Consider the following 18,985-nt stretch of genomic DNA (forward strand, 5'->3'; position numbering starts at 1 on the left):
TTAAAAATATGCATCACACACTTTATGATGTCTATACAACATACAATATTCATCTTCAACTTTAAAAAAACATATTACTTTCAACTTAAACAACATACATTTCAACTTGTTCAATCTCATCACATACCATCATCATATTCACGAACAAGGTTAAAATATCATCAACATATATGATACCACTTGTAAAGGTACATAAAATATAAGTTTCACAAAAATAAGGTTTTTTTTGCTAAGCAAGGGATAGCCTCGTTGGGCAACCAAAGCTCTCTAGAGCTCGTCACTAGGTGAGCTACTCTTGCTTAATGAGAAAAATCCAATGTGGCTTTCCATGTTGGATGTACTCTAGCTCGTCAAGCAACCAAACTTATCTAGAGCTCTTCATTAGGTAGCCAAAAGCTTGTTGAGCAAACATATCATCTCATGGGTCTTCTCATGGGTGACCATAACTTATTGAGTGAGCAAACCCCCCCCCCCCCCCCCCCGTGGATTCTTTCGCTAGGCACATTATGCCTCGTTGGGTATGCTCTCATAAGAGCTACCACATTCATATTCTCACTAGGCAATAATCACGTTGTAGAGTGAGAATGTAATTTTGGGTAAAAAATCATCAATCCTAGATGCACACTAGGCAAGCATACACCCTTGTTGGGGGAGAACATGGATTTCCGTCATGAAGACTCATCTTCTCTCATCAAATCCAACCACCACACTTGTGATCATCCACATGCAAACTATCAAAATATTTATAGGCATAAAAAATAACAAGAATATAACTTTAATCATCAACTGCAACACAAAAATCATCAAATCTTAATTTCTTTTGGTCACAAGTTTTTTTACTCTTGAAAACCTCAACTTTACGATTAAAAAAAACACAATCAATTCTCGACAATTGAGCCACCAATGGGCTAAACAACACCAACACAACTTAAAAATAACTTAAAGAATCAAGTAACAAACTTCTCTTACTTTGATTGCTTCATAAAACAAGAAGAAGAGGAAAAAAATGGAGAAACCCTAAAACTCTCCGTAAGACAATTTCTCCATAAGATTCTTAGTTCCTAAACTTGAATATCCACCTCAATTACTCAATCTCTTCAAGGGAGGACGCTCTCAATGAAGTCAGAAAAGGAAAAGATCTTTCCTTGGCTCCAAAGCTTATCTTTCTAAGTCTTATCTCTAAAATTTAGAGAAATGAACTTATAAAGTTCAAGTTCTTTGAAAACCTTAAATATCTAGTTCTTTTTAGTAAACTTTGATCTCCGCCTGACATATCTAAACATTTAGCTCTAAATAATCCATTGAATCATAGAACACTTAAAACAACTAAAAACTCAATATAGCATCATAAAACAACATTTATCACATCATCATGCAATAAAAACATTAAAATACATGGTGTCACAATTTATATTTGAACAAATACAAATTACCAACTAACCATGGTTCACCTTAAGGTGTAACTCCATTTCGTTAACTTCTAATACTTTTTCAATATCTTACAATACATTCCTATTATTTTACTAAGTTTAGAGCTTTTTCATATGCTCTTTTTGATTTCGGAGAGCATAGTGACTCCCAACACTGGTAAAAATATTTTGTTACCACAAAAACACTATAAATTATTTAAGAAAATGTAACATAGATAATTCTTCTTTAGTCTCGAGAAGTTGATGCTGTTTATATGAAGGTGCTTAGCATGAAAATTGAACGAGAAAGTGACTTCTTATTTAGATAAATTACAGTCAGATCCATGAGAATAAAGAGTGCATTCCCATGTTGAGAGTCTTAGCAATAGCATGCAACACACTTTCTAATACACTTCTCTTAATACATTCACTATTAAATATGATGTTTAATCCATTAAATTTTGTGTTTTTCAATATATTTTGTTCGGTCGGAGAGAGTATTTTAAAAGAAATGTGTTGCTAGAATTTCTGTTCCCATGTTTGATTCACAATCTGAAGGGTTCCAAGGAAGAGCTGGCATCAAGCTGGCCATTTGAATAATAATATGTCAAGTAATCTTTTAAGGTGGTGTCCCTGTACATCGGTGGGTTTTCTTCCGAAAGCAGTTCCTTAAGTGGACCATACACCTTTGATGTACCCTTAACTGGGTCTTGTAAATTTACAAAGAAGCCTGCTACAGAAATTCTTGGGCCTGTATTATTTGATAAGACCCGATGACAAACACTAACAAACCTGTCATTTGTGATAAGCTGCAACATAGTATGAAAGAAATTGATTAATGTTTATAAAGGAGAAAAATAACGCTATTAGAGAAAACGGTTTATCAACTACAAGGTTTAAGTTTAACCGCATGGTTATCTTAAATTATAGCAATGATTGATAGAAGAAATATCAGCTTCATTCATGATATTTTCTGTTCACTAAAATCATATTAACAAAAGCTAGCAATGCATTTTCTGATACTTTTTCATATCGGTAAAATTTAATTAAAATTATGAATAAAACACGTTAAATAAAGAATGAAACTTCACAAATATATGATTTTTAATAAATTTATCCAAATAGTAAGGAGTGTATTTAAAATTAAGAGTTACTTTTGTTTTAGAAGAGAATTAAGAATAAATTTAATTACTTATTTAGTCTATGTAATATAATTGTACTATCTTCACATTGTGGCTATCCAACATTTGAGGCATTACCTCATGGGTAGAAACTTCAAAGTGTTTACTGACCACAGAAGCTAGAAGCATCTTCTTGACCAGAAAATTATCTCTGTTGATCAGCAATGTTGGTTGTCCAAACTATTGGGGTACCAATTTGAAGTTGCATACAAATTGAGCCCAGAAAATAAGGCAACAAATTAAAGGAAGGGAAGCTGAAATGAACGTCATAACTATAAGTCCACTTTGGTTGGATTTTTTCAAATTAAAGGAAGAAGCCCTAGTTGACCATGAACTAATTCAGCTGAAGGATGCCTTGTAGGTTGATCCAGCAAGCAAGCCCGACTACAGTTGGAGAGAAGGGAGGACATTCTATAAGGGAAGGTTGTTGCTCTCCAAGAATTCAGCCTTGATCCCCACTTTGTTGCAGGAATTTCATTCAACTCCAAAAGGAAGGCATTCTAGTTTCACTAAAACTTATAAAAGGATAGTTGGTAGTTTCTTTTGGAGGGGCATGAAGAAACATATTATGGAATTTATCTGCAACTGTGATGTGTGTCAGAGACATAAATACCAAACGCTATCTCCAGTTGGTTTGTTGCAGCCATTACCGATTCCTGATCTAGTTTGGGAAGAGATTTCTATGGACTTTATCACCAAACTTCCCAAATCGCAAGTTAAAATCTTGGTGTTTTTATGTGTGATTTTGGTAATTTATTATTGTTGTTCATTGGTTGTTGTTCCTCATAGATTCTTATAAGTTAGGAAGATTTATTTCCGCAGCGTTAACTGTTTGAGTTTGCTCGTGTTGTTGTGTCCCCATCACTTGAAAACATATTTGCACTATTTTGTTTTAGAATAGCCCAAACAGTGTCATTTTTGGCTTTATTTGGTAGAATTTTTGTATAACACTTCACCGCATTCAGCCACAGGTAAAACACCACTTGAAGTGGTCTATGGTAGGCCACCAGCCTCTGTAATTCGTTACTTGAATGGAAAACTCTTGTGGAGTTAATGGCAAGAGTTTTAATAGATAAAGATGAGGCTTTGTGACAATTGAAGTTCCACCTCTAGAGAGCTCAGCAAACTATGAAAAAATATGTTGATTCCCATCACAGGCAGGTAGTATATGCAGAACTGCAGAAGGGGATTGGGTCTACATTAAACTTGGACCACATAAGTAGAGTTCCATAGCCAGAATGATTAATCCGAAGTTATCTCCTCAGTATTTTGGCTCCTATCAGATTGAGGCACATATGGGAGAAATGGCATATATGGTGCAACTTTTGGATACAACTCGAGTCCATCGAGTGTTCCATGTCTCTCAACTTAAACGAGCTTTTAAGGAGCAGGCAACAGTGTCTACTATTCCACCAGAAATGGAAGTAGAGGATGCAGACCCTGTTGTTCTAGAAACAATATTGGCATCTTGGGAGAGCAAGTAAATTGGCAAAACAGTTTTGTAGTGGCTTGTTCTTTGGAGGGCCCAACTAGTGGAGGACGCTACCTAGGAAGAGGCTAATATGTTCAAGGAACAATTTCGTTCCTTTTGCCTTGAGGACAAGGAAAATTTTCCAAAGAATGATATTGTTAGGAACCCAATCCCTACATGTCCCACTACCCTTAACTCCCTTCAGGTGGACAAGAAATGGAGTTAGTTATGGAGAGAGAAAGGTTATGTGAATATAGGATAGTGGTGGGAAGAGAGAGGGAGATTATGAAATTTGTAACAGAATAGTGTGGGACTAAAGAGTTATTCTGTGAGTTTGGTAAGCTATTGTTCTTGTTATTTCCTTCTGCTCTTAATAAAATACACTGATTCTTTTAACTGATAGTAATTTCTATCAGTACTAAGTTTAATAAACTACGTTTTTCAATATCCCCACTATTGTTAAACTTAGCACCAATCATTTTAGGTTTCCTCTATTGACTATTGTCATTTTATTAATATATTTTTTTCCAATACTCTAATTGTTGCACTTTTACAGTATCTCACTATGTTTAATCGCGATCCACTTTCTTCACCTATGTTTCCAATAACTTTATTTATACAAATTCAAACCACCTTAATTAATTTGCTGCTATGACACACCAAAAGGTGCCACACCATTTTTTATGAAGCCATATTTTACAGGCATGAAATTTTTTCATAAACTCTTAACCTTAAACCAAAATAATTAAACCTTTTTTTAAATTTTATTTTATGCTTTTTCAATTGTATCTGAATTCTTAATACACATATAGCCTCTAAAATGCAAACTCTGAAATAATATTTTACCTGTAGAAGATCTCCAATGTTAACAACAAGAGCTCCATGCACAGGAGGAACATTGACCCATTGATTCTGATGAAGAACTTGAAGACCACCAAGTTGATCTTGTAGAAGTAAAGTCATGAAGTTACTATCCGTGTGTTTGGTAGCACCCATGGTTAATTCAGGTTCAGGGCATGCTGGATAGTAATGACCTGCAATAAAGAGTCCTTCACCACAATTCAATTCTTTAAGGTAAGAAGGATCAAGTCCCAAAGCCTCTGACAATAGCTCAAAGAATCTAAAACCCAATTCCATTAGTTGCTTTGAATATTCAATTGCAATATCCCTGCAAAAATTAAATGGATACTTCTTTTTTTAAGACAATCTTGTTTAAGCTCAACTGCTCAATTAAAATTATTACAGATGATAAAACTCTAACTCCAAATATTTAATACAGTTACATATTCAAAATTTGAATTAAAAAATTTAGTTTACAAGTTAGATCTAAATACTAATCCGTAACCAATTATAGATCTAATATATGATTGAAAATATTGTTTACTTTTACATTGAATAATTATAATTGGGTAATATAGTAAAAATCTTTATACCGATGGTTTATCAAATTAAGTTAAACTCTAACCTGCATACGTATGGTATTTCTTCAGGTTTGGGTGGATTTGGAGCAACAGCAAATCCAAAAGTGTCTCTCCAATTAACGGGGTGGTTACTGGACAATCTCAAGTTTGAATAATACATAACTTTTTGCTTCAAATCCCTTGTATAGAACTCTTTTCTTACTTCACTGTCTTGTTCATGAAATCTCCGAATTCCATGAATCATCTCATCCAACACACTGATTGGAATTCCATGATTAATGACTTGGAAAAATCCCCACTCATGACATGCACTTCGAATTTTGGCAATTGCTTCTGCATGCAGAACGGGATCACAGTGTATGTCTTTGAGGTCTATGATGGGGACACTTAATTTGGAATCAGTGGCTAAGGTTTGAATGATATCCAACTTGCCAGAATGGAACATGCGTGGAATCTTTGTGACTCCAGAATCTACAAGACCCTTAACACCAGCTTTGGAATCATCAAAGGCTTTCACTTCAGCTTTCCTGTCATAAGTTGAATCCATGATTTCCTCAAACTGGTTTGTGTTTTTGATCTCCAAATTGAGAGAGAACTAGCAGAATAGCAGTGTGGCTACCGTGGAGAAGAGTTGGAATTATATATTTAAATCCAAGTGACCATCAATGAGTGAAAAAAAGTCAAAATTACAAATGTACTACCTGTGTCATTTTTAATAATCTTGTAAGGTTGTTGTTTGTTATGCACAAACTAAAAGAAATGTAATAATTTTCTTTCTATTTTTATAAAATAAATTTGATGTTTCTATCATTATTTTTATTTTATTTTATTTTGTTCTATAATAAATACATATTAATTATTATGTATTAATTAATTAATCATTAAGTGAAATGTGAGAGTATAATTAAAAAATAAAATAATTAATCTTATCTTTAAATTTGAAAATGAAAAGTAAATTTACTTAAAAGAAATTGACAAATAAAAAGAAGCTGATGGAGTATTTATCGACAAAAAGCAAGGCATATTTTTTAGTTTCGTCGTCCAAGGGGTAGAATAAAGAAATATTGATGACCCAATTTTACAAAGGCAGATTTAAAACGTGACTGTTTTATATGTATGATAAGTCAAACAAACAAATATTAATACTAATGAGATAAGAATCACGTCGATCTCATTATTATTTGATAAATATTATACACACATCTTCCTTTTAATAGGCACCCTCCTATTTCTATTATATATTTTTTGAAAACACTGTTTAATTTATTTTAACTTTAGATTTAAATATATTTTTCTATAAAATATATTAATTTTGAATTTAGATTTAACTTTACATTTCAATTTTATACTTTATATTTTGATTCTTCTAAATATTTTTATTTGATTTTCATTTTTTAAACCAAAAACCACTATTTTTAGTCTCTAATATTCATTTTAAGTACATAAATAACATTTGTTTTAAGGATTTATAAGTTTTTTTAGAAGTACCGCATACTAATATGATATCAAATATAGATGTAAGTATTATTAGGGATGATGGCGATAGAATAAACACGAAAGTAGTTAAAAATGATTATATAATATTGGAGACTAAAAGTAATAATTTCAATTTTAGATATATGAAAAACAAAAAAAAAATACAAGGATCAAATCAAAAGTAACTCATTTTTCAATGATGATAATTTCTGATAAGTATACAGTTATTATTCAATTTATTCAATTATTAAGTATAGTTTATGCTTTACAATCTTGTTTTTATTCACAAAATACTTAGTCAAGAGTTGATTTTATTTTTAAGATATAATTGTTTAATATTATATTTTTAATATTTTTCTTTATTGAGATGTGACACTGGGGAAATATAACTTAGAAGCTACAAGTCTCAAACCATCCCTCCAAGATCAATTGGACGTACTCTTAACAAGTCAAAATTTGCTCAAAGTGGCCAACAACTCACTTTGAGCAAGCTAAGTTAGAAACTATACTTGGAAGATGAAGCTAGCTCACTTAAGCAAGTAGAGTGTTTGCTTTGAGCAAGCTAAAATTCGCTTTGAGTACCAGAATCTTGCTTTGAGTGAGTCAATTTAGGAACCACCTTTGGAAATATCGAACAAACTTGCTTAAGTGAGCTACATGTGCACTCTGAGCGAACATACACAAATAATATCCCATTTAAAATGTTATAAATTAGGATTTTTAGGAGGTCTTTATAACTTACACTAGTGAAAAATTAGTATATTATGTCACCTCTTTAACGTCGGACACACTAAAATCCGACGTAAAAAAGATGCGGTAGCATTTTTGTAATTTTTGTGAACTTTTTTACATCGAACCTGGTAGGGTCCGACATAATGTAAAATCTACATCGGATGTATGTTGTGTCCGACGTAGATTTTACATTTTACGTCGGACCCTACCAAGTCCGATGTAAAAAAAAGACGCGAAAGCGAATAAGAGAGTGCAAGGCACACCCGCACACATTCACTCACTCGGATCTCATCACTTTTCTAGATTCTTCTTTGTAAACCCTCTTTCTCTCCTTTGTTGCTGAATCATTTTCTTTTGTCTTCTGCAGAGTGGGGTAAACTCTTCGTTACTGATTCGCACACTGTTGGAGCTTATCAGGTATGAATCAGGGTTTCACTAACACATTTTTGCTTCGCATTGCTATTGTGGCTATCTGTTCTATCCAGTTTTTTTGTTGTTCTATTTGTTTGGATTGTTGGCCTTTTCTTCTGGGTTGTTCTATCAAGCAGAACGATTCGTTCTTTAAGCAGAACGACCCGTTCTCCATGCTGAACGGGCCGTTCTCTAAGCAGAACGGGCCGCGGGCCATTCTACTTGCACTCGTTATGTTTTTTTTTTACTTTGTTACTACTTTTTTACGTCAGACCTTGGTAATTTCTGACGTAAATTTATGTCAGTTTTCAAATACGATGTAAATTTACGTCTCCCGCATTAACGTCAGACATTTTTCGGACGTAAAAAGCTTAAAATAGCTGACGTAAATTACCTCTTTTGTGTTTGTATTACTTTTTATAAACACAATTTTAGAGAGATTAAAGAGTTATGTGAGGAAGCAATAATGAAGTAATAGATCACTCATTGATCCTTTATTTATTGTATAATCTTTAGTTATGAGTGATTAAGTCTCTATTGTTAAAGATTGATGTAGTTGTCATACTCATATGTAATCTTTCATGTTCTCATTCATTACATTTTTTTATTAATTTAATCATTTTTACTTTATACTTAATGTTTGCTTTGACTAATGCATGATTTTATAATTTTAATTGAGGTTGGAAAACTTTTTTAGAAGATCTAGATGAAATGTTCATAGCACTTATTACTAGGAATAGGATAAACATTATTAGTCTATTTTTGGTCTCTGACCTTAACACCGGTTGTTTAACAAAAAATACTAAGGAAATTAGATTTTCCATAAACAACTTAAAATTACTCACCTAAGGAATTAGATTTTAAATATAATTATGAGTTGTTAAATTAATTGTATAATTTTTGATATTGAACTAAACCCTAAACATGGGAAAAGTTAGTTAATTAATCTCTAACTGTTCTCATTATATAAAATTCAAATTCTTCATAGTTTATTATATGGATTTTATATTCATTAATTTATAAATTTCTCATATTTCACTTTAAACAATTCTTAATTTTCATTAGTTCATCTATTTAATACAAAAATATTAATGAAAAATGTTAACTCAAATCCTTGTAAATTCGATAACTTGAACTTTTATCAAATTTTATACCAACGACAATTGGTATACTTACTAAATGCATAAGTAAATGGTATCATTGTCAAGGATGTGCGTCCTATAATAAGTTAATGATAATATGGTGTTTTGATTTCTATTTTCTTAACTTTGTGAAATTTTAATTTTAGTCAATTTTATTTTAATTTTTATTAGATCTCACTTGTTATTTTTCTAGCCTGAAATTTGTTTTGTAAGGTGAAACTTGGGTTGTAAAGTTGTACTATAATCCGAAGATTGAAAGGACTTGTAGAAGAAACAACTCTCTGGGAAGGAGAAGACAACAAGAAAGCCAAGACATCCTTAATATCCACATTGATGGCAGAAAAAGAAACACTTCAATTCGTCCCCTTCCACCACCACCACCACATGGCACGTCATGGTCCTTGCAAGTTAAACAACATCACTAGACCTACAATTGCAACAACCTAGTTTGAGATAAAGTTGGAATTGGTTAACCTGATAAGAGGGAATCAATTTTCTAGAGCCAACAATGAAGACCCCCATACACATATATTTGCGTTCATCATGATTTATAGTCCTTGACAACAAAGTAATTTAATTCCATATTCTTAACACCCTTGGACTACTTGTCATTCTTAGAGGAAAACACTGTTGTAGAATTAGCATAATACATTTTCAAGGGCTTAGCAATACAATCTACAATTCTAAGCTCTAAAATAAAGTTCCATATATAGCCAATTAGTCTGAATTATAGCCTCAAAACATGCTACAAATTCAGCTTCCATGGTTGATGAAGTAGCAACAAATTATTTTGCACTCTTCCATGATATTACTTCTCCAGCTAAAAGAAATACATAGCCAAGAGTATATTTTCTTGAATCCACACATCCAACAAAGTCTAAGACTGAATATCCAATCACCTTAAGGTTATCAGACCTCCTATATGTAAGCATGTGACCATTCGTTTCCTATAAGTATCTTAGAACTTTCTTTGCAGCTTTCCAATGTTCCATTCTCGAGTTACTTTGATATCTTCCTAACATTCTATTTGCAAAACTTATATCTGGTCGAGTACAGATTTGAGCATACATAATACTCCCAACAACTGATGTATATGGATTTGCTTCCATTTGTTTTCATTCCAAGTCATTTTTAAGACATTGAACGAGACTAAACTTGTCTATTTTCTGAATTGGAGTGGGTGATGTTGAGCACTTATCCATCCTAAATCTTTTTTTACTTTATTGATATCTTTTTTATGAGACAAACCTAATAGTCCTTGTGATTTATCTTAAATATTTCTATTCCTATCTCATAGCTAAAGAAACGTCTTAGTCTCATGAATAAGACTAAGATCATTAATTGCAAACAAGATATCATCAATATATAGAATTAGAAAAATAAATTTACTCTCACTGACCTTTAGATATATACATCGATCAACAATGTTTTTCTTAAAGGAAATAATGGTATCATTAAACTTTAAATACCATTGGTGGGAGGCTAGCTTAAGTCCGTATATTGATTTCTTTAATTTGCACACCATATGTTCTTTTCCTTCAATCTAGAACCCCATTGGTTGGTCCATGTAAACATTCTCCTTTAATTCTCCATTTAAAAAGACAATTTTCACATTCATTTGATGTAGCTCCAAGTCATAATGGGCTACTAATGTCTTGATAATTCTAAAAGAATCTTATCATGAGACAGGTGAAAAGTCCATTTGTAATCAATGTCATTCTTTTGAGTAAAACCTTTAACAACAAATCTAGCCTTGTATTGTTTAAGGTTTCCATCAGAGTCACATTTAGTTTTAAAAACCCGCTTACAACCAAGTCTTTTGCAACATTCTAGCAAGTCTACAAGGTCCCAAACATCATTTTGTTCCATGTATTTTAACTCTTCTTTCATGGCATTTAACCACTTTTCAAAATTATCACAACTAACAACTTGTGAAAATAAAATTGGATCATTGTCATTAATGCTAAGTCAGTTTCTGACTCAAGTAGATATACAATATAGTCATTTGAAATAACTAATCTTCTTTCTCTTTATGACCTTTTTAATGTTATTTCTTGTGGTTGTTCTACAATAGGTTCATTATGAATCATAAGTTCATTATTATGTTGCTCTTCTTCATTGTTGTTTGATACAACAATTAGAGGAACACTTACTTTATTACTAGAGGTATAAGTCAAAGGAACTTGAATTCTAACTTCTTTGACTTCCACTTTTCATGGAATTGTACTCCCACTCATTTCACCATTTTCAATGAACCTTGCATTTCTAGTTTTAACAATTTTCATACTATGATTAGGATAATAAAACATATACCCCTTAAACTTTTCTGGACAACCAAATAAATATCCACTAATTGTTCTTGCATCCAATTTATTTTCTTGTGGATTGTAAATCCTTATTTTTTCTTGGTGACCTCGAACATGCAAGCACCTTAAACTAGGTGTCTTGTACCAGTTCATAGTTTAAAAGGTGTCTTAAGAACAACCTTATACTAGGAACCTTATTTAACAAATACATAACAGTTTTGAAGGCATACATCCACAAATATGAGTAAAGTTGAATTTCTTTACATACTCCTAACCATATCCATTAATGTTCTATTATGCCTTTTTGATACACCATTTTGTTGTGGTGTACATGGCATTGTGTATTGTGCAAAAATGCCATTTTTTTGAAGGAGTTTATCAAATGGACATGGGCATTGCCCAATTTCATCATATCTTCCGTAATACTCACAACTTTTATCATATTTGACAACTTTCACCATTTTGTCTATTTGCATTTCTACTTTATTCAAATAAAATTTCAAGACATCCACTACTTAAGATTTCTCATGAAATAGATAGATATAACCATAATGTAAATAGTCATCTATAAAGGTAATGAAGTATTTTTCCTTTTTGAAAGAACTGACATCAAAATGTCCCCACATATCGATATGCACAATTTCAAAGAAGTTGAGTGTTTCTTGTAACTCCTTTCTTTGTGTGTTTTGTTTGTTTTCCTTTAATACATTCCACACAAATATTTATATCTGTAAAATCTAGATTTGGAAAATTTTCATTTTTTATTAATCTTTTCATTCTTTCTTTAGAAATGTGACCTAAATGTTTATGCCACAAGAAAACAGAACATTCATTTACTAAACAACGTTTAGTACCAATGTTATAAGGCAAAGTTAAGAGAGCTTCAACATACAAACCATCTAAGTTCAATTTATATAAACCACCACAAAGAATACCAATACCAATGAGATGATTATGCTTAAATAAACTGAAACATCCACTACCAAAAGTAAAAGAGTATCCAATAACATCAAGTTTAGATAATGAAAATAAATTCCTAGATAAATTAGGTACATGAAGAGTTTTCAATAAATCTAAATGATGTATAGTGTCAAGGATTAAACAATAGATCTCAACTGCTTCCACTAGAGCTTTCACTTTATTCCCAATGAAAACAAACTTCTCATTTGGGTTTATGGTTTGGATTGTAGTGAATCCCTACATCGTATGAGAGATATGAGTCATACATCCATAATTAATCCACCATGTATTGTGGGGAACCTCAATTAAATTTGATTCAGAACATACAAAAGAATTAAGTCGACCTTTCTTTTCGAACCAAGCCTTACATTTTGGGAAATCCTTCTAGAAATGTCCAAACTTCCCACAAAAGTGATAATTATTACCCTTTATTGCTTTCTTCTGGATTTGCATAGATGCCTCATTAATCTTTAATGGCCCTTTGCCCTTATCATGTTCAACTCCTTGATTCCCTCAATGTTTTACATAATAAATTGAGTGACTTCCTTGATTCTTAAGCCTCATTTCCTCTTGAACCAACATACTATGCAATCTATGCATATTCCATTTGTCTCTCATGGTATTATAACTCATTTGAAATGGGTCATACTCAGTCAATAATGAGTTAAGAATAAACTATACAAGGAAGTTCTCATTCACAACCATTCCCAAAGACTTAAGTCTTGCTACAATATTTGTCATCTCAATGACATGCTCATGCACAGTATTTGAACCATCAATCTTCATGCTGGTCAATGCATTCATTAATGTCTTAACAAGAGACTTATCAACTATTTGAGAGTGTTTTCCCAGAAAACCCATAATTTTTTTAACACTTTCAGTTTTAGGGAGAGTTGTTGATGGAGGACCATCCAAGGAGTGCTCACACATGAAACCATTGTGCCTTTAACTAGGTCCATGGTCAAGAGACTAAAGGAGGCTTCTATAGAGGGGGTGCTTCTTAGACCTATGCTCTACATGAGCATTGAGTATGATTATTCTTATTAGTCTTTTAGTATCTGTTGTAAATACATTGTATATATAGTACTTGTACATAGTAGAAACTTATATAGGTGTATTTTTGGCATCTTTTTCTTTCTTTATAGGTCATACCCTTAGGTTTTTAGGGTATGTTACTTGAAGACTTTTGCTCCATTTGACTTTGTATTAAAGGTCATTGATTTTCTTATTTTTAGTATTAGAAGTGGGGTGACAAATAGTAAACATGTAGGTGAAGCTAGTAATTGGGCCTTTAGTGGGCCTAGGCCAAATTTTGCATATTAGACTTGTTTTCTTCCATTTAATCCAAGGAATTGATTTAGCTAGGTCTCACCATCATTTGGTGAACCTAACTAAACCAATTCCATGATTTTTGGATTGGTTTAGATGGAAGGAAACAAGTGTGGCTGCCTAGCTCATCCATGGCCAAGTATTACTTAGTTTCTCCCACACACTTGCTCCTTGGTTAGCCTAAGAGACAAGGTGACACTTGGCATCCCTTGATTGGATCTTCTAGATCTAAGTGTTCCTACCTTGTCTAACTTGCTCTACAAGCCACTTCACCTTTATATTTAGGTTGTTTCCTATGTAAAACTCACTTTAGATATATTAAGAGTTGTCTATTTTATTCCTCTAAATTCTCTATTCCTAAAGTCTTAAAACCTCTTTGATTTGGTTCCAATTCTCTTATCCTCTTTCTAAAGAGTGTGGTGAGGATTGAAGTGGTTCATCTTCTTCCAAGGAGCGGAATCACTTGAAGATTGCTCTTTACCTTCTAAGGTGAAAATTGAGGCTTCTACCCCCATTAGAGGCCTTGAAGAAGCTTGAGAAGTGTCAAGAAGCCAAAGGTCTAGGGAGGAACTTGAAGGAAAAGCCAAGCCAATCCGGATTCTCCTAGAAGGTTTCCATCAAATGTTTTAATAGTTTGAAATGGTCATTGTCATAAACATTAACCAAAGTCTGTTAGACTTTTCCCAAGCTTTTTAATAGGCTTTCTCTTTATTGCTACTAGAATTATTATTTTGCAACTAAACATGTACTAATTAAAACCATCTTATACATTTGGATATATAAATAATCTAATAACTCATATAAGTCACACACAATTATATTCATTAATTATAAGAACAACTAATCAACCTTTGAGGGATCTATAAATGTCTTATAATAATGAATTTCAATATACCCATAAACAAAAAATCATATCATTCAGCATCTATTATTCTATGGGTAATTAAATTAAATTATTAATTTGGCATTAAATAAATATAAAATTTGACCACTTTGGTGACTAACAAATTCATCATACACTTAATTCTAAGTAAATACAAAACCTTTACTAGTACCAATTTAAATTCCTTCATATTCTAGTGCCATATAATAAAAGAAATTTTAAACAATAAATGATTAAATCATAAACCCTTAATTACCTTCACAAATTTCATAAAAATTTAAAAATGAAATAAAACTTCATGTTTTAGAAATTGAGATGTGAAGATATTTACTATTCATTAATTTTTTTAAAATAACTTTATGAGAACATTTGAATTCCACATTGAAATACACGATAATAGAGTGCAAAGTTACAAGTTCCAAAATTTGATTAAAAGAAAAAATGATTCTTTCCAATTTGAAATACAAATTCCAACATTTCATAAACTTTCGATTTCACGCATCCGAATTAATATATATATTCTTACGCGCACTCAATTTCAAGAAAAGGATTCTTACGTGAATGCCTCCGGGATTTCAATAATGTGGAATTTAATTTATTGATGGTAGTTCAAAATTAAGAACTTCATTCATGGTCCAAACATAACATGTAGCGGAAAAATTAAATCATAATTCCTTATTTATAAAATTAGGGTTCATATACGAATTGGGGAAAAATATGTCATTCATGGAGAACCATACATTTTCACAACACATGCTCTGATACCACATGTAAGTTTTATCATTTTCTAATACTATCAATTATAGAAGACTAAAAAGATCTTTGAAATTTATGATTCTCACATAATAATAAAGAATAGTGTGTATCTTTCTCGGTAATGGAAATTCCTTTTGATCTTTAAAGCACTTTGATCTTCTTGAAAAAAGTGAATCAAGATTTCACTCCCTTTTGATTCTTCTTTCTACTCTATCTATCTTTTATGATGGCTAAGGTTGGAGAGAATACTTTATTTCATGAGTGTGGACGTTGTTTTCACATTAGTAGACATTTATAACTCCTTCAAGATCGTTATTCCCATCAAATAACAAATATTCTAACACCATCACTACAAGAAATTTTGAATTTACAGATGACCAAAATTCGTGGGTAATCCAAAAAATCTATGGGTAACACTTTATTTCTGATGGATTACAGACAGAAAATAATTCGTCGGTAAATTGCTCGTTTGAAACATTTCTCGACAGATTATAATCTGTAGGTAACTTTCTGACAGAATTACTCACAAATAAAATTCGTGGGTATTGTTGATAATATTTTTAAAAAAAATCATTTCAAAATTATATTAAATAACACACTTATATAGTGCAACATCCCTCATATCTAACCTTTTAGTAGCTCCACTCCACAACACTTCACACAACTCCTCGTTGGTCAGAACTCTTCACTGATTAGAACCCTCCATGGGTAACCCTTTTTTGAGATATTCGTCCTCTTTTAAGATCAAAGATTGACCCCACAAACCCCACAAATCAACACAAGACTTTCCAACGTGCCTTGTCGTTACTCACACATTTTTCTAGAAACTTCCCAGAAGGTCACCCATCCCTAAATTATTCCATGTCAAGCATGCTTAACTGTGAAGTTCTTAAGGAATACGCTACCAAAGAGTAGATGCATCTGATTGGTATAAATGGTACAAATTAATTCCTTTAAATCCATCCTCAACTATATAATTTCATACTCGTACAATCTTTAGATCCCTCTCATTCCAGTATATTTCACAAATTACAATATAATATAATACTATAATTTTTTTGTAAATTAAAACTACTAATATTTTAGTCTGTGTATTTCACAAGTTATATTTTTATTATATTTAATTAAAATTTATAATAAATTATATATAAAAATAAATATTATAGTTAAATCAATAAACCATATTTAAAATTTGTATAAATATATATTAAACTAGAATTAGTAACTAATCAAAGAATAATTAACTTCTATATATAAAGTACAATATCTTTCTTGTGTCATAGCATTTTTAGAGACTTTTCTGTAACTAGAAGAATTATATATATTTAATTTTTTTATCTAATTTAATTTTTATTTATCATAATTACTTATGAATTAATTTTATTATTTTTAAAATAAATTATTAATAAAAAATTAATTATCCATGGATATATCCGTCGATAATAACGTTGGTAATTTCATGGGTATTGTTACTAATATTTTTAAAAAATTATTTTAAAATTGTATTAAATAAAAATATTGTTTTATTAAAAACAATATAGTTCAAAATTGGTAAAATTATTATCAATGTTAAGAAATTATCTTTTAATTTTAGACTATCATGCATCAATATCATTTCACTAATTATATATTTTTCAATTTAAATAAAATTATCTATATAATATTAAAATATATTGATAGTAAATTATTATTTTATACTATCATTTAATTATAAATTTTATATATATAATAGTTGGAATGGTAAATTAAATAGTATGAGAAAATTAGTTAAGTATTTAATAATTTAATTTGTTAATCTTTTATCATTAATTTTTTTCAAGTTACCAATGAACCTTTTTGGATTTTCTACGAACAACATTTTAGACAGATAATCCGTGGAAAATATCTGTTTGAAACATCATAATTTTCACACGAATAAAAGTTGTGGGTAACAATATATGAAATTTCAGACGAAAAAAATCTGTGGGTAATATCCGTCAGAATTGTTTATGTTTCAGACGAACACATATCTGTCGGAATCATTTATGATTCAGACGAATACATATCCGTCAGAAAAATCCGTCGATAATGTGTAACAGCCCAATTTTTCGCTGGGCCAAGGGCCCAATTCGTTGCCTGGAACGGGCCATTTCAAAAGTGAAACGGACCGTTCCGAAATAAGAAAATTCTTAGAAAATGAAGTGGGAGAACGGGCCGTTCTGGTTTGGAGAACGGGCCGTTCTGGAGGGAGAACGGGCCGTTCTGCTGGGTTTGAGAATGAGTTGTTCCGGTTTTAGAACGGGCCGTTCCAGTTGAGAAATTTGCGTAGGTTTGAAGGGTCTAGAACGGGCGTTCCACTTTTGGAACGGGCCGTTCCGGTAGGTGAGCCTGAAATCCTATAAATAACGCCCCTCACCCGTCTTTTTCACACATCTCTCATTCTCTCTTTCTATTATCTTCTGTTCTCTCTTCTTTCCCTCTTCTTCTCTCTGAAGACCAAGGGGCACTTAGAGGAGGAGACCAAGAGATCCATGTTTAGTTCAACTGCTGTTTATCCAGGTACGAGGGAAAAGGGAATTATTTATATGTAGAGTTACATGAGGGAATTGGGTACAGGAAGAATCCTTAGGATTATGAGTAATTTTATAATTATTTTTGTTTGAATGATTATTGGTTTTATTTGATTCTGTATGTATTTAGGAATATGGATATATGATTAATTGGTAAAAATGATGCTCTGGGAGAGAGACCGAAATTATAGAAAAGTGCCTGTAAATTAGGTTGTGAAAATTTGGATGATTTCTGTTTGGGGAATTGATGATCTCATTAGATTTGGTATGTGTTGAGGATTATAAATGTGCTAATAATTTGTAAGAATGATGATTTGGGAGAGAGAACGAAATTGTAGAAAAGTGCTTGTGAGCTAGGTTTTGGAACAATTGGAGATTTTACTGTTTATGTTGAAATTATATTAAATTGGTAATTATGTTGAGTATTATATTAATTTATGAATATTTTTATTATATCAATTGATAAGAATTGACGATTTATATGTGAATTGCTTGAGGTGTATGAAACCCTTATTTTGTTGGACTTATCCGTGGTGTGTCTGTGATATGTTCTTGAGCTATAAGATGAGATGTAAAGAATGTGAATATGATTATGATTGAGGTTCCTCACATCAATGACTAGGGATGGCACGGCCCCTGGGTAAGTGATGCTACAGGGAGGGCGTGACCCTGACATGATGTGGGATGAGTGAGACAATTAACACGTATCACTTATGTCAATTGTGGCATGGCCTTGACATAGTGTTAATTGTAAGAATTGTGTGGATTGTGATGTGATTGTGGTTCTTCACACCTAGGACCAGGGGTGAGCACGGCCCGGGCTTGTTACATGGGTATCGTGACCTTGGTTAACATGTCGGGGGTGAGTACGGCCCTGGGTTAGGGGTAACGTGACCTCGGCACAGTGTTATATCAGGGGTGAGCACGGCCTTGGATTGTTACATGGGTATCGTGACCTT

General features: G+C 32.0%; 1 protein-coding gene across 1 annotated transcript; it reads right to left on the reverse strand.

Annotated features, from left to right (window-relative positions):
• Positions 1-1,706: 1,706 nt before the first annotated feature.
• Positions 1,707-6,142, reverse strand: LOC109806096 (1-aminocyclopropane-1-carboxylate oxidase homolog 1). The gene is made up of 3 exons (XM_020368452.3): positions 5,527-6,142; positions 4,908-5,229; positions 1,707-2,218 (listed from the first exon to the last, which is right to left on the reverse strand). Exons 1-3 carry the CDS (start codon positions 6,027-6,029, stop codon positions 1,955-1,957), a joined length of 1,089 nt encoding a protein of 362 aa, XP_020224041.1. The 5' UTR covers positions 6,030-6,142; the 3' UTR covers positions 1,707-1,954.
• Positions 6,143-18,985: the final 12,843 nt, after the last annotated feature.

Source organism: Cajanus cajan, chromosome 4 (assembly GCF_000230855.2).
Source record: "Cajanus cajan strain Asha chromosome 4, NIPB_CcT2T_4, whole genome shotgun sequence".
In the NCBI taxonomy this organism is placed as follows: domain Eukaryota; kingdom Viridiplantae; phylum Streptophyta; class Magnoliopsida; order Fabales; family Fabaceae; genus Cajanus; species Cajanus cajan.